At 46.1% G+C, this 25,350-nt stretch overlaps 1 protein-coding gene across 3 annotated transcripts in view; it reads right to left on the bottom strand.

The window, feature by feature from the left end:
• Window positions 1–25,350, bottom strand: part of LOC139381850 (phosphatase domain containing paladin 1a) — a 149,391-nt gene that overhangs the window by 44,635 nt on the left and 79,406 nt on the right. For all 3 annotated transcript variants that reach the window (XR_011628584.1, XM_071125665.1, XM_071125664.1), the window contains exon 18: window positions 20,087–20,227. Coding sequence is in view for 2 of the 3 variants with exons in the window: in XM_071125665.1 (XP_070981766.1) it covers window positions 20,087–20,227 (141 nt within the window). In the remaining variant the exon portion in view is untranslated. The remainder of the gene's footprint in view (window positions 1–20,086; window positions 20,228–25,350) is intronic.

Here is a 25,350-nt window from a genome sequence, read left to right as displayed (position 1 = left end):
CACATCGACTCTGTACCGGTAACCCTGTATATAGCCTCCACATTGACTCTGTACCAGTACCCCCTGTATATAGCCTCCACATTGACTCTGTACCGGTACCCCCTGTATATAGCCTTCACATTGACTCTGTACCGGTACCCCCTGTATATAGCCTCCACATCGACTCGGTACTGGTACCCCCTGTATATAGCCTCCACATTGACTCGGTACTGGTACCCCCTGTATATAGCCTCCACATTGACTCGGTACTGGTGCCCCCTGTATATAGCCTCCACATTGACTGGGTACTGGTACCCCCTGTATATAGCCTCCACATTGACTCGGTACTGGTACCCCCTGTATATAGCCTCCACATTTACTCTGTACCAGTGCCCCCTGTATATAGCCTCCACATTGACTCGGTACTGGTACCCCCTGTATATAGCCTCCACATTGACTCGGTACTGGTACCCCCTGTATATAGCCTCCACATTGACTCTGTACCAGTACCCCCTGTATATAGCCTCCACATTGACTCTGTACCGGTACCCCCTGTATATAGCCTCCACATTGACTCTGTACTAGTACCCCCTGTATATAGCCTCCACACTGACTCTGTACTGGTACCCCCTGTATATAGCCTCCACATTGACTCTGTACCAGAACCCCCTGTATATAGCCTCCACATTGACTCTGTACCAGTAACCCCTGTATATAGCCTCCACATTGACTCTGTACCGGTATTTGTTCCACATGGAAAGAGTTGGTCTGTTGGACTACAGACACCTCAATTCCTAAAAGTTATTTGTTCTACATGTAAAGAGTTGGACTACAGACACCTCTATTCCTAAAAGGTATTTGTTCCACATGTAAAGAGTTGGTCTGTTGGACTACAGACACCTCTATTCCTAAAAGGTATTTGTTCTACATGTAAAGAGTTGGACTACAGACACCTCTATTCCTAAAAGGTATTTGTTCCACATGGAAAGAGTTGGGCTGTTGGACTACAGACACCTCTATTCCTAAAAGGTATTTGTTCTACATGTAAAGAGTTGGTCTGTTGGACTACAGACACCTCTATTCCTAAAAGGTATTTGTTCCACATGTAAAGAGTTGGACTGTTGGGACTACAGACACCTCTATTCCTAAAAGGTATCTGTTCTACATGTAAAGAGTTGGGCTGTTGGGACTACAGACACCTCTATTCCTAAAAGGTATTTGTTCCACATGGAAAGAGTTGGACTACAGACACCTCTATTCCTAAAAGGTATTTGTTCTACATGTAAAGAGTTGGTCTGTTGGACTACAGACACCTCTATTCCTAAAAGGTATTTGTTCCACATGTAAAGAGTTGGACTGTTGGGACTACAGACACCTCTATTCCTAAAAGGTATCTGTTCCACATGTAAAGAGTTGGTCTGTTGGACTACAGACACCTCTATTCCTAAAAGGTATTTGTTCCACGTGTAAAGAGTTGGTCTGTTGGACTACAGACACCTCTATTCCTAAAAGGTATTTGTTCCACATGTAAAGAGTTGGGCTGTTGGACTACAGACACCTCTATTCCTAAAAGGTATTTGTCCCACATGTAAAGAGTTGGGCTGTTGGGACTACAGACACCTCTATTCCTAAAAGGTATTTGTTCTACATTGGTCATGGTGTAAGTGAAGAAGAGAAGGACGGGATGTTGTTGCTGATTTGACTTTATTGGGAGAAGTAAACCCACATGGACCCGGAACAGGGCAGGACCCCTCAGATCCCTTAAGTAAACCCACATAGACCCGGAACAGTGCAGGACCCCTCAGTTCCCTTAAGTAAACCCACATAGACCCGGAGCAGTGCAGGACCCCTCAGTTCCCTTAAGTAAACCCACATAGACCCGGAACAGTGCAGGACCCCTCAGTTCCCTTAAGTAAACCCACATAGACCCGGAACAGTGCAGGACCCCTCAGTTCCCTTAAGTAAACCCACATAGACCCGGAACAGTGCAGGACCCCTCAGATCCCTTAAGTAAACCCACATGGACCCGGAACAGTGCAGGACCCCTCAGTTCCCTTAAGTAAACCCACATAGACCCGGAACAGTGCAGGACCCCTCAGATCCCTTAAGTAAACCCACATAGACCCGGAACAGTGCAGGACCCCTCAGTTCCCTTAAGTAAACCCACATAGACCCGGAACAGTGCAGGACCCCTCAGTTCCCTTAAGTAAACCCACATAGACCCGGAACAGTGCAGGGCCCCTCAGTTCCCTTAAGTAAACCCACATAGACCCGGAACAGTGCAGGACCCCTCAGTTCCCTTAAGTAAACCCACATAGACCCGGAACAGTGCAGGACCCTTCAGTTCCCTTAAGTAAACCCACATAGACCCGGAACAGTGCAGGACCCCTCAGTTCCCTTAAGTAAACCCACATAGACCCGGAACAGTGCAGGACCCCTCAGATCCCTTAAGTAAACCCACATAGACCCGGAACAGTGCAGGACGCCTTCAGATCCCATAACCACCACAGCTAGTGGGAGGCAGAATGCTCCTAACACTGTGGTCATTCCTGCTCTCTCTCCAGACACACAGACAGAGGCAATGAGAGGTCAAGCGTATGTGCTTGCTTGCGTGCGTGTGTCACTCCGTGTAGTGCCGAGGACAGCTAGTTGGTACATTCCCAAATCATTTCCTCCTGGGGCCACAGGGGAGGGAAAGAGGGGGTTGGGGTGGGAGCAGGGGAGGGCAAGAGGGGGTTGGGGTGGGAGCAGGGGAGGGGAAGAGGGGGTTGGGGTGCGAGCAGGGGAGGGGAAGGGGTAGAGGAGGGCCAAGGGAGAGGGGGAGTTGGCAGGGGTAGGGGAGGGCAGAGGAGAAGACGGGGTGGGGAGGTGAGGGCAGGGCGGGGGTGGGGAGGGCCAAGCAGGGGTTGGGGTAGCAGCAGCAGAAGAGGTCGTTCAGTCAGGCAGGTCAAATGGGAAAGACCAGACAGACCAGGAATCATGCATGTTCATATTGATTTCCAAAGTGATCATCATGGAAGGGCAGACAATTAGAATTCATGTAGAGAGAAGGGCAGACAATTAGCCCTCATGTAGAGAGAAGGGCAGACAATTAGAACTCATGTAGAGAGAAGGGCAGACAATTAGAACTCATGTAGAGAGAAGGGCAGACAATTAGCCCTCATGTAGAGAGAAGGGCAGACAATTAGCCCTCATGTAGAGAGAAGGGCAGACAATTAGCCCTAATGTAGAGAGAAGGGCAGACACTTAGCCCTCATGTAGAGAGAAGGGCAGACAATTAGCCCTCATGTAGAGAGAAGGGCAGACACTTAGCCCTCATGTAGAGAGAAGGGCAGACAATTAGCCCTCATGTAGAGAGAAGGGCAGACAATTAGCCCTCATGTAGAGAGAAGGGCAGACAATTAGCCCTCATGTAGAGAGAAGGGCAGACAATTAGCCCTCATGTAGAGAGAAGGGCAGACAATTAGCCCTTGTGTAGAGAGAAGGGCAGACAATTAGCCCTCATGTAGAGAGAAGGGCAGACACTTAGCCCTCATGTAGAGAGAAGGGCAGACAATTAGCCCTCATGTAGAGAGAAGGGCAGACAATTAGCCCTCATGTAGAGAGAAGGGCAGACACTTAGCCCTCATGTAGAGAGAAGGGCAGACACTTAGCCCTCATGTAGAGAGAAGGGCAGACAATTAGCCCTCATGTAGAGAGAAGGGCAGTGGGGGAAAAGTACTCATTTCTCATACTGGAGTAAAAGTATAGACACCTTAATAGAAAATGACTCAAGTAAAAGTGAAAGTCACCCAGCAAAATAATACTTTATGAAATGTCTAAAAATATTTGGTTTAAAATATACTTAAGTATCAAAAGTAAAAGTATAAATCATTTCACATTTCATATATTAAGCAAACCAGATGCAACAATTTTTTTTTCATTTTTTTTTTAAACGGAGAGCTAGACACTCAGACATCATTTACAATCAAAACATTTGTGTTCAGTGAGTCCGCCAGATCAGAGGCAGTAGGGATAACCAGGGATGTTCTCTGTTTAGTGAGTCCACCAGATCAGAGGCAGTAGGGATGACCAGGGATGTTCTCTGTTTAGTGAGTCCTCCAGATCAGAGACAGTAGGGATGACCAGGGATGTTCTCTGTTTAGTGAGTCCACCAGATCAGAGGCAGTATGGAGGACCAGGGATGTTCTCTGTTTAGTGAGTCCTCCAGATCGAAGGCAGTAGGGAGGACCAGGGATGTTCTCTGTTTAGTGAGTCCACCAGATCAGAGGCAGTAGGGAGGACCAGGGATGTTCTCTGTTTAGTGAGTCCACCAGATCAGAGGCAGTAGGGAGGACCAGGGATGTTCTCTGTTTAGTGAGTCCGCCAGATCAGAGGCAGTAGGGACGACCAGGGATGTTCTCTGTTTAGTAAGTCCGCCAGATCAGAGGCAGTAGGGACGACCAGGGATGTTCTCTGTTTAGTGAGTCCACCAGATCAGAGGCAGTAGGGATAACCAGGGATGTTCTCTGTTTAGTGAGTCCACCAGATCAGAGGCAGTAGGGATGACCAGGGATGTTCTCTGTTTAGTGAGTCCTCCAGATCAGAGGCAGTAGGGATGACCAGTGATGTTCTCTGTTTAGTGAGTCCTCCAGATCAGAGGCAGTAGGGATGACCAGTGATGTTCTCTGTTTAGTGAGTCCTCCAGATCAGAGGCAGTAGGGAGGACCAGGGATGTTCTCTGTTTAGTGAGTCCTCCAGATCAGAGGCAGTAGGGAGGACCAGGGATGTTCTCTGTTTAGTGAGTCCACCAGATCAGAGGCAGTAGGGAGGACCAGGGATGTTCTCTGTTTAGTGAGTCCTCCAGATCAGAGGCAGTAGGGACGACCAGGGATGTTCTCTGTTTAGTGAGTCCTCCAGATCAGAGGCAGTAGGGACGACCAGGGATGTTCTCTGTTTAGTGAGTCCTCCAGATCCGAGGCTGTAGGGATGACCAGGGATGTTCTCTGTTTAGTGAGTCCTCCAGATCGAGGCTGTAGGGATGACCAGGGATGTTCTCTGTTTAGTGAGTCCTCCAGATCAGAGGCAGTAGGGATGACCAGGGATGTTCTCTGTTTAGTGAGTCCACCAGATCAGAGGCAGTAGGGATGACCAGGGATGTTCTCTGTTTAGTGAGTCCTCCAGATCAGAGGCAGTAGGGACGACCAGGGATGTTCTCTGTTTAGTGAGTCCACCAGATCAGAGGCAGTAGGGATGACCAGGGATGTTCTCTGTTTAGTGAGTCCTCCAGATCAGAGGCAGTAGGGACGACCAGGGATGTTCTCTGTTTAGTGAGTCCTCCAGATCAGAGGCAGTAGAGATGACCAGGGATGTTCTATATAAAAGTGTGACTTAGACAATTTTCCTGTCCTGCTAAGCATTCAAAATGACTCACTACTGTAGTGACTCTGGATAAGAGAGTCTGCTAAATGACTCACTACTGTAGTGACTCTGGATAAGAGAGTCAAACCCCACCCCAGGTTCAATATGATCTGAGTATCAAACACCACTGTCCTCTACCCAGTAGACAGGTTCAATATGATCTGAGTATCAAACACCACTGTCCTCTACCCAGTAGACAGGTTCAATATGATCTGAGTATCAAACCCCACTGTCCTCTATGTAGTAAACAGGTTCAATATGATCTGAGTATCAAACACCACTGTCCTCTATGTAGTAGACAGGTTCAATATGATCTGAGTATCAAACACCACTGTCCTCTATGTAGTAGACAGGTTCAATATGATCTGAGTATCAAACCCCACTGTCCTCTATGTAGTAGACAGGTTCAATATGATCTGAGTATCAAACCCCACTGTCCTCTATGTAGTAGACAGGTTCAATATGATCTGAGTATCAAACCCCACTGTCCTCTATGTAGTAGACAGGTTCAATATGATCTGAGTATCAAACACCACGGTCCTCTATGTAGTAGTGCACTATATAGGGAATATGACTCTGGTCTAAAGTAGTGCACTATATAGGGAATATGACTCTGGTCTAAAGTAGTGCACTATATAGGGAATATGACTCTGGTCTAAAGTAGTGCACTATATAGGGAATAGGACTCTGGTCTAAAGTAGTGCACTATATAGGGAATATGACTCTGGTCTAAAGTAGTGCACTATATAGGGAATAGGACTCTGGTCTAAAGTAGTGCACTATATAGGGAATAGGACTCTGGTCTAAAGTAGTGCACTATATAGGGAATAGGACTCTGGTCTAAAGTAGTGCACTATATAGGGAATAGGACTCTGGCCTAAAGTAGTGCACTATATAGGGAATAGGACTCTGGTCTAAAGTAGTGCACTATATAGGGAATAGGACTCTGGTCTAAAGTAGTGCACTATATAGGGAATATGACTCTGGTCTAAAGTAGTGCACTATATAGGGAATATGACTCTGGTCTAAAGTAGTGCACTATATTGGGAATAGGACTCTGGTCTAAAGTAGTGCACTATATAGGGAATAGGACTCTGGTCTAAAGTAGTGCACTATATAGGGAATAGGGAACCATTTGGGATGCAAAGGGACTGCTGCAGACAGCTGAGAGACGTTAGGGCAGTACAGTACAGCGTCCCAAAGCTCACCTGGTCCTCCTGCACTTGTCTCACACTCCTGCACCTGTCTCACACTCCTGCACCTGTCTCACACTCCTGCACCTGTCTCACACTCCTGCACCTGTCTCACACTCCTGCCCCTCGGAGGACCAGGCGATCTAGTCCAAATAAAGGCTTTCCGTGGACTAGACTGACTACTAGAAATATTACCGTTGGCACTGGCACGTGAAAGTCTGAGAATAAGGAATAAAAACAACACTTCTCTCAACTCTCTCTCCTCCTCTCCCATCCCCCCCATCCCTCCTCTGCTCTGACTGAGTAGTCTAAGAACTGGAGGCCCTTCTCTCTCCTCTCCCATCCCCCCCATCCCTCCTCTGCTCTGACTGAGTAGTCTAAGAACTGGAGGCCCTTTCATGGCTCGGTGGTAAAAGCTGAGCAGCATCTAGGGGCCTGTGTCCCAAATGGCACCCTACACAGTTCACTACTTATAAAGGGAATAGTGTGCCATTTGGGAAACACGCCGGCTGTATAAGACCCTGTGTGTATAGCAGTCATCCAGGAGGGTATACAGCACCTTGCAAAAGACTTCATCCCCCTTGTCAGTGTTTCTATTGTGTTGCATTACAACCTGTCATTTAAATGTGTTTTATTATTTGGATTTCATGTAATGGACATGTGCATAATAGTCTGAATTGGTGAAGTGTAATTTAAAAAAGAATATGTTTCAAAAAATTATAAAAAATAAAACACTGAAAAGTGGTGGGTGCTTATGTATTCATCTCCTTTGCTACGAAGCCCCTAAATGTTTATTTATTTCACCTTTATTTAACCAGGTAGGCTAGTTGAGAACTTGTTCTCATTTACAACTGTGCCCTGGCTAAGATAAAGCAAAGCAGTGCGACACAAACAACAACACAGAGTCACACATGGAATAAACAAACATACAGTCAATAACACAATAGAAAAAAATATATATGTACAGTGTTGTACAAATGAGGTAGGATAAGGGAGGTATGGCAATCAATAGGCAATAGGAGTATCTGTCCATAGGACCACTTTAAGCCGTACACTCCACAGAGCTGGGCTTTACAGAAGAGTGGCCAGGAAAAAAAGCCATTGCTCAAAGAAAATAATAAGCAAACACGTTTGGTGTTCGCCAAAAGGCAAGTGGGAGACTCCCCAAACATATGGAAGAAGGTACTGTGGTCAGATGAGACTAAAATTGAGCATTTTGGCCATAAAAGAAAATGCTATGTCTAGCGCAAGCGCAACACCTCCCATCACCCCGAGAACACCATCCCCACAGTGAAGCATGGTGGTGGCAGCATCATCCTGTGGGGATGTTTTTCCATCGACAGGGACTGGGAAACTGGTCAGAATTGAAGGAATGATAGATGTTGTTACAGGGAAATTCTTGAGGGAAACCTGTTTCAGTCTTACAGAGATTTGAGACTTGGACGGAGGTTCACCTTCCAGGAGGACAATGACCCAAAGCATACTGCTAAAGCAACACTCTAGTGATTTAAGGGGAAACATTTTTTACGTCTTGGAATGGCCTAGTCAAAGCCCAGACCTCAATCCAATTGAGAATTTGTGGTATGACTTAAAGATTGCTGTACACCAGCGGAACCCATCCAACTTGAAGGAGCTGGAGCAGTTTTGCCTCGAAGAATGGGCAAAAATCCCAGTGGCTAGATGTGCCAAGCTTATAGAGACAAACCCCAAGAGACAGCTGTAATTGCTGCAAAAGGTGGCTATTGACTTTGGGGGGGGTGAATAGTTACAAAAGGTGGCTATTGACTTTGGGGGGGGTGAATAGTTACAAAAGGTGGCTATTGACTTTGGGGGGGGTGAATAGTTACAAAAGGTGGCTATTGACTTTGGGGGGGGTGAATAGTTACAAAAGGTGGCTATTGACTTTGGGGGGGGTGAATAGTTACAAAAGGTGGCTATTGACTTTGGGGGGGGTGAATAGTTACAAAAGGTGGCTATTGACTTTGGGGGGGTGAATAGTTACAAAAGGTGGCTATTGACTTTGGGGGGGTGAATAGTTACAAAAGGTGGCTATTGACTTTGGGGGGGGTGAATAGTTACAAAAGGTGGCTATTGACTTTGGGGGGGTGAATAGTTACAAAAGGTGGCTATTGACTTTGGGGGGGTGAATAGTTACAAAAGGTGGCTATTGACTTTGTGGGGGTGAATAGTTACAAAAGGTGGCTATTGACTTTGGGGGGGTGAATAGTTACAAAAGGTGGCTATTGACTTTGGGGGGGTGAATAGTTACAAAAGGTGGCTATTGACTTTGGGGGGGTGAATAGTTACAAAAGGTGGCTATTGACTTTGGGGGGGTGAATAGTTACAAAAGGTGGCTATTGACTTTGGGGGGGTGAATAGTTACAAAAGGTGGCTATTGACTTTGGGGGGGTGAATAGTTACAAAAGGTGGCTATTGACTTTGGGGGGGTGAATAGTTACAAAAGGTGGCTATTGACTTTGGGGGGGTGAATAGTTACAAAAGGTGGCTATTGACTTTGGGGGGGTGAATAGTTACAAAAGGTGGCTATTGACTTTGGGGGGGTGAATAGTTACAAAAGGTGGCTATTGACTTTGGGGGGGTGAATAGTTACAAAAGGTGGCTATTGACTTTGGGGGGGTGAATAGTTACAAAAGGTGGCTATTGACTTTGGGGGGGTGAATAGTTACAAAAGGTGGCCATTGACTTTGGGGGGGTGAATAGTTACAAAAGGTGGCTATTGACTTTGGGGGGGTGAATAGTTACAAAAGGTGGCTATTGACTTTGGGGGGGTGGATAGTTACAAAAGGTGGCTATTGACTTTGGGGGGGGTGAATAGTTACAAAAGGTGGCTATTGACTTTGGGGGGGTGAATAGTTATACACGCTCAAGGTCTGTTTTCTTGTATTATTTCTTGTTTGTTTCACAATAAAACATATTTTGCATCTTCAAAGTAGTAGGCATGTTGTGTACATCAAAATGGTACAAATCCCCCCAAAATCCATTTAAAATCCAGGTTTTGAAAGGCAATAAAATAGAAAAAATTGAAAGTGGGGTGAACACTTTAGCAAGCCACTGCTGTAGGTAAAGCTATGTACCTATAGCCTGAATACTGCTGTATGTAAAGCTATGTACCTATACCCTCCTGGATGACTGCTGTAGGTAAAGCTATGTACCTATACCCTCCTGGATGACTGCTGTAGGTAAAGCTATGTACCTATAGCCTGAATACTGCTGTATGTAAAGCTATGTACCTATACCCTCCTGGATGACCTACAGCAGTCATCCAGGAGGGTATAGGTACATATAGGTACATAGCTTTACCTACAGCAGTCATCCAGGAGGGTATAGGTACATAGCTTTACCTACAGCAGTCATCCAGGAGGGTATAGGTACATAGCTTTACCTACAGCAGTCATCCAGGAGGGTATAGGTACATAGCTTTACAGCCAATGTTTTCCTTGGCCACCAGAGGCTCCACCAATTGTGATTAGCCCACTTATGTCAAGGAGGAAACCTAATAGGACAGCTACTGCAAATCCTAGAGGTCCTTCCAATTACAGGAAGTTAGTATGATAACGCTTACAATGTGTCTCAAATTGCAACCTACTCTCTATTTAGTACACTAATATGTGCCCTGATGATCACATTAGACTACTGGTCTTAGACTACTGGTGTAGTGGGGGATGAATCAACACAGGTTCAGGGAGTAATGTTTAGACTACTGGTGTAGTGGGGGATGAATCAACACAGGTTCAGGGAGTAATGTTTAGACTACTGGTGTAGTGGGGGATGAATCAACACAGGTTCAGGGAGTAATGTTTAGACTACTGGTGTAGTGGGGGATGAATCAACACAGGTTCAGGGAGTAATGTTTAGACTACTGGTGTAGTGGGGGATGAATCAACACAGGTTCAGGGAGTAATGTTTAGACTACTGGTGTAGTGGGGGATGAATCAACACAGGTTCAGGGAGTAATGTTTAGACTACTGGTGTAGTGGGGGATGAATCAACACAGGTTCAGGGAGTAATGTTTAGACTACTGGTGTAGTGGGGGATGAATCAACACAGGTTCAGGGAGTAATGTTTAGACTACTGGTGTAGTGGGGGATGAATCAACACAGGTTCAGGGAGTAATGTTTAGACTACTGGTGTAGTGGGGGATGAATCAACACAGGTTCAGGGAGTAATGTGTAGAGGAGAATGAATCAACACAGAATCCCTCCCTCTCGCTCCTTCCCTCTCTCCGTGTCCCTGTCCCACACTCCCTCTCTCTCTGTCCCTCACTCACTCCCTGTCCATCACTCCCCCTGTCCTGCTCTGTCTCTCTCCCCCTCTTTCCCTCTCTCCTGTCCATCCGTTAGTTTTGTGATGGTCCCTTTAACTTGGTCCAACTTAGTGGCTCTAGCCCAATCCCTCCCTCCCTCCTCTTCCTGATGACGTCCATTACCTAACCTCAAAAAACCTGCTCACAACATTCTCCCGATTCTCAAAATATTTTTCCATTGCGCTGTCCAAACCATGAGGGCCTTTCTTTACACACACACACACACACACACACACACACACACACACACACACACACACACACACACACACACACACACACACACACACAGTCAAGATAGTAAGTGAGGGGGTGGGAGAGAGCAGGAGGGAATAGAAAGGAAGGCGGGGAGAGAAAGAGGGAGATGGACAGAAAGAGGGAGATGGAGAGAAAGAGGGAGATGGACAGAAAGAGGGAGATGGAGAGAAAGAGGGAGATGGAGAGAAAGAGGGAGATGGACAGAAAGAGGGAGATGGAGAGAAAGAGGGAGATGGAGAGAAAGAGGGAGATGGACAGAAAGAGGGAGATGGACAGAAAGAGGGAGATGGACAGAAAGAGGGAGATGGACAGAAAGAGGGAGATGGACAGAAAGGAAGCTGGGGAGAAAGAGGGCTGTGCAGCTGGGAGGAGAAAGACAGATGAAGAGAGGGAGGAGAAGTTCAAATAGTTAAAGTTTGTGGGCGGTGAAAATGGTAGCTTAAGACAACAGGTACATTCTTGTGTTGCAGAATTGAACTTAAGAGGAGTCATGGTTCTCAGATCTAAAAGTACAAAGGAAATAGTATTTCTGTCTTATCAAACAGACTACAGTACACTACATACTAAAACATGAAGAACCTACTCTGTCTGATCAAACAGACACTACATACTGAAACATGAAGAACCTACTCTGTCTGATCAAACAGACACTACATACTGAAACATGAAGAACCTACTCTGTCTGATCAAACAGACACTACATACTGAAACATGAAGAACCTACTCTGTCTGATCAAACAGACACTACATACTGAAACATGAAGAACCTACTCTGTCTGATCAAACAGACACTACATACTGAAACATGAAGAACCTACTCTGTCTGATCAAACAGACACTACATACTGAAACATGAAGAACCTACTCTGTCTGATCAAACAGACACTACATACTGAAACATGAAGAACATACTCTGTCTGATCAAACAGACACTACATACTGAAACATGAAGAACCTACTCTGTCTGATCAAACAGACACTACATACTGAAACATGAAGAACCTACTCTGTCTGATCAAACAGACACTACATACTGAAACATGAAGAACCTACTCTGTCTGATCAAACAGACACTACATACTGAAACATGAAGAACCTACTCTGTCTGATCAAACAGACACTACATACTGAAACATGAAGAACATACTCTGTCTGATCAAACAGACACTACATACTGAAACATGAAGAACCTACTCTGTCTGATCAAACAGACACTACATACTGAAACATGAAGAACCTACTCTGTCTGATCAAACAGACACTACATACTGAAACATGAAGAACCTACTCTGTCTGATCAAACAGACACTACATACTGAAACATGAAGAACCTACTCTGTCTGATCAAACAGACACTACATACTGAAACATGAAGAACCTACTCTGTCTGATCAAACAGACACTACATACTGAAACATGAAGAACCTACTCTGTCTGATCAAACAGACACTACATACTGAAACATGAAGAACCTACTCTGTCTGATCAAACAGACACTACATACTGAAACATGAAGAACCTACTCTGTCTGATCAAACAGACACTACATACTGAAACATGAAGAACCTACTCTGTCTGATCAAACAGACACTACATACTGAAACATGAAGAACCTACTCTGTCTGATCAAACAGACACTAGATACTGAAACATGAAGAACCTACTCTGTCTGATCAAACAGACACTACATACTGAAACATGAAGAACCTACTCTGTCTGATCAAACAGACACTACATAATGAAACATGAAATATCTACTGTCTGTACCAAACACACACATTCACAATGGAAAACAAGAAACCTCCAGCTCACAGAGAGATGAGAGAGAGAGAAAGAGAGGAGAGGAGAGGGAGGGAGAGAGACCTACAAAGAGAGAGAAAGAGAGGAGAGGGAGAGACCTACAGAGAGAGAGAAAGAGGAGAGAGAGACCTACAGAGAGAAAGCGAGAGGCAGAGCGAAAGAGTGAGAGAGGGACCTACAGAGAGAAAGAGTGAGAGAGACCTACAGAGAGAAAGAGTGAGAGACCTACAGAGAGAAAGCGTGAGAGAGGGACCTACAGAGAGAAAGAATGAGAGAGACCAACAGAGAGAAAGAATGAGAGAGACCAACAGAGAGAAAGAATGAGAGAGACCTACAGAGAGAGAGGGACCTACAGAGAGAAAGCGTGAGAGAGGGACCTACAGAGAGAAAGCGTGAGAGAGGGACCTACAGAGAGAAAGCGTGAGAGAGGGACCTACAGAGAGAAAGCGTGAGAGAGAGACAGAGAGAAAGCGTGAGAGAGACCTACAGAGAGAAAGCGTGAGAGAGACCTACAGAGAGAAAGAGTGAGAGAGAGACCTACAGAGAGAAAGCGTGAGAGACCTACAGAGAGAGAGACCTACAGAGAGAGAGACCTACAGAGAGAGAGACCTACAGAGAGAAAGCGTGAGAGAGACCTACAGAGAGAAAGCATGAGAGAGACCTACAGAGAGAAAGAGTGAGAGAGAGACCTACAGAGAGAAAGCGTGAGAGACCTACAGAGAGAGAGACCTACAGAGAGAGAGACCTACAGAGAGAAAGCGTGAGAGAGGGACCTACAGAGAGAAAGAGTGAGAGAGACCTACAGAGAGAAAGCGTGAGAGAGAGACCTACAGAGAGAAAGAGTGAGAGAGACCAACAGAGAGAAAGCGTGAGAGAGACCTACAGAGAGAAAGCGTGAGAGAGGGACCTACAGAGAGAAAGCGTGAGAGAGAGACCTACAGAGAGAAAGAGTGAGAGAGAGACATACAGAGAGAAAGCGTGAGAGAGAGACCTACAGAGAGAAAGCGTGAGAGAGAGACCTACAGAGAGAAAGAGTGAGAGAGGGACCTACAGAGAGAAAGCGTGAGAGAGGGACCTACAGAGAGAAAGCGTGAGAGAGGGACCTACAGAGAGAGACCTACAGAGAGAAAGCGTGAGAGAGGGACCTACAGAGAGAGAGACCTACAGAGAGAAAGCGTGAGAGAGGGACCTACAGAGAGAGAGACCTACAGAGAGAAAGCGTGAGAGAGGGACCTAAAGAGAGAGGGACCTACAGAGAGAGAGACCTACAGAGAGAAAGCGTGAGAGAGGGACCTACAGAGAGAGAGACCTAAAGAGAGAGAGACCTAAAGAGAGAAAGCGTGAGAGAGGGACCTACAGAGAGAGGGACCTACAGAGAGAGAGACCTAAAGAGAGAAAGCGTGAGAGAGGGACCTACAGAGAGAGAGACCTAAAGAGAGAAAGCGTGAGAGAGGGACCTACAGAGAGAGGGACCTACAGAGAGAGGGACCTACAGAGAGAGAGACCTAAAGAGAGAAAGCGTGAGAGAGGGACCTACAGAGAGAGAGACCTACAGAGAGAGAGACCTACAGAGAGAAAGCGTGAGAGAGGGACCTACAGAGAGAAAGTGTGAGAGAGGGACGTACAGAGAGAGGGACCTACAGAGAGAGGGACCTACAGAGAGAAAGCGTGAGAGAGGGACCTACAGAGAGAAAGCGTGAGAGAGGGACCTACAGAGAGAGAGACCTACAGAGAGAGAGACCTACAGAGAGAGAGCGTGAGAGAGGGATCTACAGAGAGAGGGACTGCTGCCTTTAAGGTGCTGGGTTATGTTTGCTTTCCCCTCCTGCCAGAGGATGTTATGAGCCTCTCATCCCAGGCAGAGTCTGTAACGTGTGAACGCCTCAGTCATGCCTGGTCTACGGCAGGGATTTACAGGCCCTTCATTAAGACCTCTGGACAGAGGACAGGAGAACAGAGGAGGAGAGATCCCCCCCAAGCCTCAAACCAACCCCCATGACCAGTAGCCAAGAGCCCAAGACGGACAGAGGAGAGAGGAGAGAGGCTATGTGGGGAGGGGGTGGGTGTTACTCGTGTCTGATTATTCTTGACCTGCTTCCTTCCAGCAGCCACATCTGGCTCTGTTTATCACCTAGACTTGCCGGCTGGACAGGAGGGCTCCACTATATGTCAGGAGACGAGAGCAGCTGGAGGCTGGACAGGAGGACGGACAGGAGGCCTCCACTACACGTCAGGAGACGAGAGCAGCTGGAGGCTGGACAGGAGGACGGACAGGAGGCCTCCACTACACATCAGGAGACGAGAGGAGCTGGAGGCTGGACAGGAGGCTGGACAGGAGGGCTCCACTACACGTCAGGAGACGAGAGGCGCTGGAGGCTGGACAGGAGGGCTCCACTACACGTCAGGAGACGAGAGGAGCTGGAGGCTGGATAGGAGGCTGGACAGGAGGGCTCCACTACATGTCAGGAGACGAGAGCAGCTGGAGGCTGGACAGGAGGCTGGACAGGAGGGCTCCACTACACGTCAGGAGACGAGAGGAGCTGGAGGCTGGACAGGAGGCCGTACAGGAGGCCAGACAGGAGGGCTCCACTACACGTCAGGAGACGAGAGGAGCTGGAGGCTGGACAGGAGGGCTCCACTATACGTCAGGAGAGATATTCTACAAGGAGGATGACCGACTCCTCATTCAACACTCATATACAGCATTTGGATTCCCTCCCACGAAGTGGAAAAAAGTTACCTGGTCAGTTACCCTTCCAGAAAGACACCACACGTTTATAAATGAGAGGTTACTGTATGTAGAGATGATTACTATGACAGGTAATGGAGCTGCAAACACTGTAGACTATCGATGAATAAAACATTACAGAAGAATATGTCACAGAGTGGAATCTATTAAAGGTGGGGAGCAGCGGCAGGGTTGGACTGCTGCTGTGTTGAGAGAAAGAAAGAAAGAAAGAAAGAGAGAAAGAGAAAGAAAGAGAGAGAGAAAGAGAAAGAAAGAGAGAAAGAGAGAAAGAAAGAGAGAAAGAAAGAAAGAGAGAAAGAAAGAAAGAGAGAGAGAAAGAAAGAAAGAGAGAAAGAAAGAGAGAAAGAAAGAAAGAGAGAAAGAAAGAAAAAGAAAGATAAAGAAAGAGAGAAAAAGAGAAAGAAAGAAAGAGAGAAAGAAAGAGAAAGAAAGAAAGAGAGAAAGAAAGAAAGAGAGAAAGAAAGAAAGAAAGAGAGAAAGAAAGAAAAAGAAAGATAAAGAAAGAGAGAAAAAGAGAAAGAAAGAAAGAGAGAAAAAGAGAAAGAGAGAAAGAGAGAAAGAAAGAAAGAGAGAAAAAGAGAAAGAAAGAAAGAGAGAAAGAAAGAAAGAGAGAAAGAAAGAAAGAGAGAAAGAAAGAAAGAGAGAAAGAAAGAGAAAGAAAGAAAGAGAGAAAGAAAGAAAGAGAGAAAGAAAGAGAAAGAAAGAAAGAGAGAAAGAAAGAAAGAGAGAAAGAAAGAAAGAGAGAAAGAAAGAAAGAGAGAAAGAAAGAAAGAGAGAAAGAAAGAAAGAGAGAAAAAGAGAAAGAAAGAAAGAGAGAAAGAAAGAGAAAGAAAGATAAAGAAAGAGAGAAAAAGAGAAAGAAAGAAAGAGAGAAAGAGAGAAAGAGAGAAAGAAAGAAAGAGAGAAAGAAAGAAAGAAAGAAAGAGAAAGAAAGAAAGAAAGAGAGAAAGAAAGAAAGAGAGAAAGAGAGAAAGAAAGAGAGAAAGAAAGAGAGAAAGAGAGAAAGAAAGAGAAAACAGAAAGAGTGAACAGAAAGAGAGAAAGAAAGAAAGAGAGAAAGAAAGAAAGAGAGAAAGAAAGAGAGAAAGAAAGAAAGAGAGAAAGAAAGAAAGAGAGAAAGAAAGAGAGAAAGAAAGAGAGAAAGAAAGAGAGAAAGAAAGAAAGAAAGAGAGAAAGAAAGAAAGAGAGAAAGAGAGAAAGAAAGAAAGAGAGAAAGAGAGAAAGAAAGAAAGAAAGAAAGAGAAAGAAAGAAAGAGAGAAAGAAAGAAAGAGAGAAAGAAAGAAAGAGAGAAAGAAAGAAAGAGAGAAAGAAAGAAAGAGAGAAAGAAAGAAAGAAAGAGAAAGAAAGAGAGAAAGAAAGAAAGAGAGAAAGAAAGAAAGAGAGAAAGAAAGAAAGAGAGAAAGAAAGAAAGAGAGAAAGAAAGAAAGAGAGAAAGAAAGAAAGAAAGAGAAAGAAAGAGAGAAAGAAAGAAAGAGAGAAAGAAAGAAAGAGAGAAAGAAAGAAAGAGAGAAAGAAAGAAAGAGAGAAAGAAAGAGAGAAAGAAAGAAAGAGAGAAAGAAAGAAAGAGAGAAAGAAAGAGAGAAAGAAAGAGAGAAAGAAAGAGAGAGAAAGAAAGAAAGAGAGAAAGAAAGAAAGAGAGAAAGAAAGAAAGAGAGAAAGAAAGAAAGAGAGAAAGAAAGAAAGAGAGAAAGAAAGAAAGAGAGAAAGAAAGAAAGAGAGAAAGAAAGAAAGAGAGAAAGAAAGAAAGAGAGAAAGAAAGAAAGAGAAAGAAAGAGAGAAAGAAAGAAAGAGAGAAAGAAAGAAAGAGAGAAAGAAAGAAAGAGAGAAAGAAAGAAAGAAAGAGAAAGAAAGAGAGAAAGAAAGAAAGAGAGAAAGAAAGAAAGAGAGAAAGAAAGAAAGAGAGAAAGAAAGAAAGAGAGAAAGAAAGAAAGAAAGAGAAAGAAAGAAAGAGAAAGAGAGAAAGAAAGAAAGAGAGAAAGAAAGAAAGAAATTAAGAAAGAAAGAAAGAAAGAGAGAAAGAAAGAAAGAAAGAAAGAAAGAAAGAGAGAAAGAAAGAGAGAAAGAAAGAAAGAAAGAGAAAGAAAGAGAGAAAGAAAGAAAGAAAGAAAGAAAGAAAGAAAGAGAGAAAGAAAGAAAGAAAGAAAGAGAGAAAGAAAGAAAGAAAGAGAGAAAGAAAGAGAGAAAGAAAGAAAGAAAGAGAAAGAAAGAAAGAAAGAAAGAGAGAAAGAAAGAGAGAAAGAAAGAGAGAAAGAAAGAAAGAAAGAGAGAAAGAAAGAAAGAAAGAGAGAAAGAAAGAAAGAAAGAAAGGAGAGAAATCTGAAGACAGAGCAACAGCTTGAGAGTGAGAGCAGGGGGAACGAGAGAGAGAGACAGAGAGACGGAGGGACAATGAGGCCCATTGATAGTGTGGAGACGGGGCAGGGTACCTCCGGCTGGCCCATGTGCAGTCAGGCAGCCTCAGAGTGCAGCCTCAGTACAGACAGACACACATTGATTACAGTCTGTATTCCAAATGGCAAAAACAGAGAGAGCAGAGCACTGCAGCCCTGTTGAACTTCAACTACAGGATCCCTCTCTCTACACACACACACTAGCCGGCTACCAGCCGGTTACTCAACCCTGCACCTTAGAGGCTGCTGCCCCACATAGACATGGAAACACTGGCCACTTTAATAATGGAACTTTGGTCACTAATTATGTCACATAGAGGCAGTATTCTACTGTATTTTAGTCAAAAAATAACTTAACTATGTGTGTGTGTGTGTGTGTGTGTGTGTGTGTGTGTGTGTGTATTGTTAAATATTACTGCACTGTTGGAGCTATTCAAGCAGTTCACTACACCCGCAATAACATCTGCTAAATATGTGACCAATAACATTTGAATTGATTTATCATCACACACACCTCAGGAGTCAACCAGCTGTAGTAGTAGACACATAGACACACTACTCACAATGCTTTCTCAATCAAGAGCTCAAAGCAAGTAGTCAATGTAAACCAGTATATATATTTTTTGTATTTAACCTTTATTTAACTAGGCAAGTCAGTTAAGAACAAATTCTTATTTTCAATGACAACCTAGGAACAGTGGGTTAACTGCCCTTTTCAGGGGCAGAACAACTGGGGATTTGATCTAGCAACCTTTCGGTTACAAGTCCGACGCTCTAACCACTAGGCTACCTGCCGCCCCTTATTACCATGAGCAACAGCATATTATTCATTTCTAACCAGTACTGCACCCTAAAGTCAAAGAATTAACATTAAACAACAACTACTAAACAAACATAGTACTTGTAGATGCTTTTGAGTAGCTTGGGTCCAAGACATGACTAGTCACCTAAAAACAAGAGCATTACTGCCATCTATGGGCCAGGAGTGGAACTGAAGCCATCTACAGGCCAGTAGTAGAACTGTAGCTAAATAAAACAAGAGCATTTACCGCCCTCTATGGGCCAGGAGTGGAACTACAGTCATCTATGGGCCAGTAGTAGAACTGTAGCTAAATAAAACAAGAGCATTACCGCCCTCTATGGGCCAGGAGTGGAACTACAGCCATCTATGGGCCAGTAGTACAACTGTAGCTAAAAAAAACCAAGAGCATTACTGCCATCTATGGGCCAGGAGTGGAACTGTAGCTAAATAGTCTTGTCTCTCCCATTGGGTTGTACCAGTTCAGGGTCACACCTTTCAGACTAGAAATTTACCTGTGACACATGACAACCAAGGCAACCATTCCCTTATATCAGTGTGATCAAAACAGCCTTCAAAACAGTGTTTTAATGAGTTGACATTATTTGTGTTATTGATAGGTAGTGTAATGTAAAGGCAGGTGTCGCCCCCTACTGGACATGTCTGTAAGTGCAGATGATAATCACTCAGGTGGCTGTCTAGGAGGTGTATGGTGGTGTATGGTCTAGTATGGTTGTCTATGGGGTGTATGGTCTAGTATGGTTGTCTATGGGGTGTATGGTGGTGTATGGTCTAGTATGGCTGTCTATGGGGTGTATGGTCTAGTATGGCTGTCTATGAGGTGTATGGTCTAGTATGGCTGTCTTTGAGGTTTATGGTCTAGTATGGTTGTCTACGGGGTGTATGGTGGTGTATGGTCTTGTATGGTTGTCTATGGGGTGTATGGTCTAGTATGGCTGTCTATGGGGTGTATGGTCTAGTATGGCTGTCTTTGGGGTTTATGGTTGTCTATGGGGTGTATGGTGGTGTATGGTCTTGTATGGTTGTCTATGGGGTGTATGGTCTAGTATGGCTGTCTATGGGGTGTATGGTGGTGTATGGTCTAGTATGGCTGTCTATGGAGTGGATGGTCCTACCTGTCTATAGGTATGTGGTGCTACCTGTCTGATGGTGTGTAATGGGGGTGGTCCTACCTGTCTGTAGGTACAGATGATTATCTCTCTGAGGTGGTAATGCATGGGGGTCATGGTCTCGCTAACTGAGTCCAGAGCCATGTCCACCTCCCTCTTCATCTGGTGGCCGTCCGGCAGTAGTCTGACTAGCTGCATCACCACCTGGGGACAGACAGAACACACACACTGACTGTCAGACAGGACAGAATATACACACTGACTGTCAGACAGGACAGAATACACACACGGACTGTCAGACAGGACAGAATACACACACTGACTGTCAGACAGGACAGAATACACACACACACTGACTGTCAGACAGGACATAATACACACAGACTGTCTGACAGGACATAATACACACACAGACTGACTGTCAGACAGGACAGAATACACACACTGACTGCCAGACAGGACAGAATACACACACGGACTGCCAGACAGGACAGAATACACACACGGACTGTCAGACAGGACAGAATACACACACGGACTGCCAGACAGGACAGAATACACACACTGACTGTCAGGCAGGACAGAATACACACACGGACTGCCAGACAGGACAGAATACACACACAGACTGTCAGACAGGACAGAATACACACACGGACTGTCAGACAGGACAGAATACACACACAGACTGACTGTCAGACAGGACAGAATACACACACACTGACTGTCAGACAGGACAGAATACACACACTGACTGACTGTCAGACAGGACATAATACACACACAGACTGACTGTCAGACAGGACATAATACACACACTGACTGTCAGACAGGACAGAATACACACACTGACTGTCAGACAAGACAGAATACACACACTGACTGTCAGACAGGACAGAATACACACACTGACTGTCAGACAGGACAGAATACACACACAGACTGACTGTCAGACAAGACAGAATACACACACTGACTGTCAGACAGGACAGAATACACACACTGACTGTCAGACAGGACAGAATACACACACAGACTGACTGTCAGACAGGACAGAATACACACACACTGACAGTCAGACAGGACAGAATACACACACAGACTGACTGTCAGACAGGACATATTACACACACTGACTGACTGTCAGACAGGACATATTACACACACTGACTGTCAGACAGGACAGAGTACACACACTGACTGTCAGACAGGACAGAATACACACACTGACTGTCAGACAGGACAGAATACACACACGGACTGTCAGACAGGACATAATACACACACTGACTGTCAGACAGGACAGAATACACACACAGACAGACTGTCAGACAGGACAGAATACACACACACTGATTGTCAGACAGGACAGAATACACACACAGACTGACTGTCAGACAGGACATAATACACACACAGACTGACTGTCAGACAGGACATAATACACACACATACTGACTGTCAGACAGGACAGAATACACACACTGACAGTCAGAGAGGACAGAATACACACACTGACTGTCAGACAGGACAGAATACACACACTGACTGTCAGACAGGACAGAATACACACACTGACTGTCAGACAGGACAGAATACACACACGGACTGTCAGACAGGACAGAATACACACACAGACTGACTGTCAGACAGGACAGAATACACACACAGACTGACTGTCAGACAGGACAGAATACACACACACTGACTGTCAGACAGGACAGAATACACACACAGACTGACTGTCAGACAGGACATAATACACACACAGACTGACTGTCAGACAGGACATAATACACACACTGACTGTCAGACAGGACAGAATACACACACTGACTGTCAGACAAGACAGAATACACACACTGACTGTCAGACAGGACAGAATACACACACTGACTGTCAGACAGGACAGAATACACACACTGACTGTCAGACAGGACAGCATACACACACTGACTGTCAGACAGGACAGAATACACACACACACACACACTGACTGTCAGACAGGACAGAATACACACACACACACACTGACTGTCAGACAGGACAGAATACACACACACACTGACTGTCAGACAGGACAGAATACACACATAGACTGACTGTCAGACAGGACATAATACACACACACACTGACTGTCAGACAGGACAGAATACACACACTGACTGTCAGACAGGACAGAATACACACACTGACTGTCAGACAGGACAGAATACACACACTGACTGTCAGACAGGACAGCATACACACACTGACTGTCAGACAGGACAGAATACACACACACACACTGACTGTCAGACAGGACAGAATACACACACACACACTGACTGTCAGACAGGACAGAATACACACACACACACACACACACTGACTGTCAGACAGGACAGAATACACACACAGACTGACTGTCAGACAGGACATAATACACACACAGACTGACTGTCAGACAGGACATAATACACACACTGACTGTCAGACAGGACAGAATACACACACTGACTGTCAGACAGGACAGAATACACACACTGACTGTCAGACAGGACAGAATACACACACACTGACTGTCAGACAGGACAGAATACACACACACTGACTGTCAGACAGGACAGAATACACACACACACTGACTGTCAGACAGGACAGAATACACACACACACTGACTGTCAGACAGGACCTCAGCACCTCAGAACACCCCCTGGACAGGACACTAGTCTATCTCCTCAGTACACCCCCTGGACAGGACACTAGTCTATCACCTCAGTACCCCCTGGACAGGACACTAGTCTATCGCCTCAGTACACACCCTGGACAGGACACTAGTCTATCACCTCAGTACCCCCTGGACAGGACACTAGTCTATCACCTCAGTACCCCCTGGACAGGACACTAGTCTATCACCTCAGTACACCCCCTGGACAGGACACTAGTCTATCACCTCAGTACACCCCCTGGACAGGACACTAGTCTATCACCTCAGTACACCCTGGACAGGACACTAGTCTATCACCTCAGTACACCCCCTGGACAGGACACTAGTCTATCACCTCAGTACCCCCTGGACAGGACACTAGTCTATCACCTCAGTACACCCCCTGGACAGGACACTAGTCTATCACCTCAGTACACCCCCTGGACAGGACACTAGTCTATCGCAGGTCCTTACCCCTGGACAGGACACTAGTCTATCTCCTCAGTACACCCCCTGGACAGGACACTAGTCTATCACCTCAGTACCCCCTGGACAGGACACTAGTCTATCACCTCAGTACACCCCCTGGACAGGACACTAGTCTATCACCTCAGTACCCCCTGGACAGGACACTAGTCTATCACCTCAGTACACCCCCTGGACAGCACACTAGTCTATCGCAGGGCCTTACCCCTGGACAGGACACTAGTCTATCTCCTCAGTACACCCCCTGGACAGGACACTAGTCTATCACCTCAGTACACCCCCTGGACAGGACACTAGTCTATCGCAGGTCCTTACCCCTGGACAGGACACTAGTCTATCTCCTCAGTACACCCCCTGGACAGGACACTAGTCTATCACCTCAGTACCCCCTGGACAGGACACTAGTCTATCACCTCAGTACACCCCCTGGACAGCACACTAGTCTATCGCAGGGCCTTACCCCTGGACAGGACACTAGTCTATCTCCTCAGTACACCCCTGGACAGGACACTAGTCTATCACCTCAGTACCCCCTGGACAGGACACTAGTCTATCTCCTCAGTACACCCCCTGGACAGGACACTAGTCTATCACCTCAGTACACCCCCTGGACAGCACACTAGTCTATCGCAGGGCCTTACCCATGGACAGGACACTAGTCTATCACCTCAGTACACCCCCTGGACAGGACACTAGTCTATCGCAGGGCCTTACCCCTGGACAGGACACTAGTCTATCACCTCAGTACCCCCTGGACAGGACAGTAGTCTATCACCTCAGTACACCCCCTGGACAGGACACTAGTCTATCACCTCAGTACACCCCCTGGACAGGACACTAGTCTATCGCAGGGCCTTACCCCTGGACAGGACACTAGTCTATCTCCTCAGTACACCCCCTGGACAGGACACTAGTCTATCACCTCAGTACCCCCTGGACAGGACACTAGTCTATCTCCTCAGTACACCCCCTGGACAGGACACTAGTCTATCACCTCAGTACCCCCTGGACAGGACACTAGTCTATCACCTCAGTACCCCCTGGACAGGACACTAGTCTATCACCTCAGTACACCCCCTGGACAGGACACTAGTCTATCACCTCAGTACACCCCCTGGACAGGACACTAGTCTATCACCTCAGTACACCCTGGACAGGACACTAGTCTATCACCTCAGTACACCCCCTGGACAGGACACTAGTCTATCACCTCAGTACCCCCTGGACAGGACACTAGTCTATCACCTCAGTACACCCCCTGGACAGGACACTAGTCTATCACCTCAGTACACCCCCTGGACAGGACACTAGTCTATCGCAGGTCCTTACCCCTGGACAGGACACTAGTCTATCTCCTCAGTACACCCCCTGGACAGGACACTAGTCTATCACCTCAGTACCCCCTGGACAGGACACTAGTCTATCACCTCAGTACACCCCCTGGACAGGACACTAGTCTATCACCTCAGTACCCCCTGGACAGGACACTAGTCTATCACCTCAGTACACCCCCTGGACAGCACACTAGTCTATCGCAGGGCCTTACCCCTGGACAGGACACTAGTCTATCTCCTCAGTACACCCCCTGGACAGGACACTAGTCTATCACCTCAGTACACCCCCTGGACAGGACACTAGTCTATCGCAGGTCCTTACCCCTGGACAGGACACTAGTCTATCTCCTCAGTACACCCCCTGGACAGGACACTAGTCTATCACCTCAGTACCCCCTGGACAGGACACTAGTCTATCACCTCAGTACACCCCCTGGACAGCACACTAGTCTATCGCAGGGCCTTACCCCTGGACAGGACACTAGTCTATCTCCTCAGTACACCCCTGGACAGGACACTAGTCTATCACCTCAGTACCCCCTGGACAGGACACTAGTCTATCTCCTCAGTACACCCCCTGGACAGGACACTAGTCTATCACCTCAGTACACCCCCTGGACAGCACACTAGTCTATCGCAGGGCCTTACCCATGGACAGGACACTAGTCTATCACCTCAGTACACCCCCTGGACAGGACACTAGTCTATCGCAGGGCCTTACCCCTGGACAGGACACTAGTCTATCACCTCAGTACCCCCTGGACAGGACAGTAGTCTATCACCTCAGTACACCCCCTGGACAGGACACTAGTCTAT

Source organism: Oncorhynchus clarkii, chromosome 23, assembly GCF_045791955.1.
Source record: "Oncorhynchus clarkii lewisi isolate Uvic-CL-2024 chromosome 23, UVic_Ocla_1.0, whole genome shotgun sequence".
Classification (NCBI taxonomy): Eukaryota; Metazoa; Chordata; class Actinopteri; order Salmoniformes; family Salmonidae; genus Oncorhynchus; species Oncorhynchus clarkii.
Note: the sequence above shows the minus strand (reverse complement) of the source record. Positions and strands in the feature narration are given on the sequence as shown.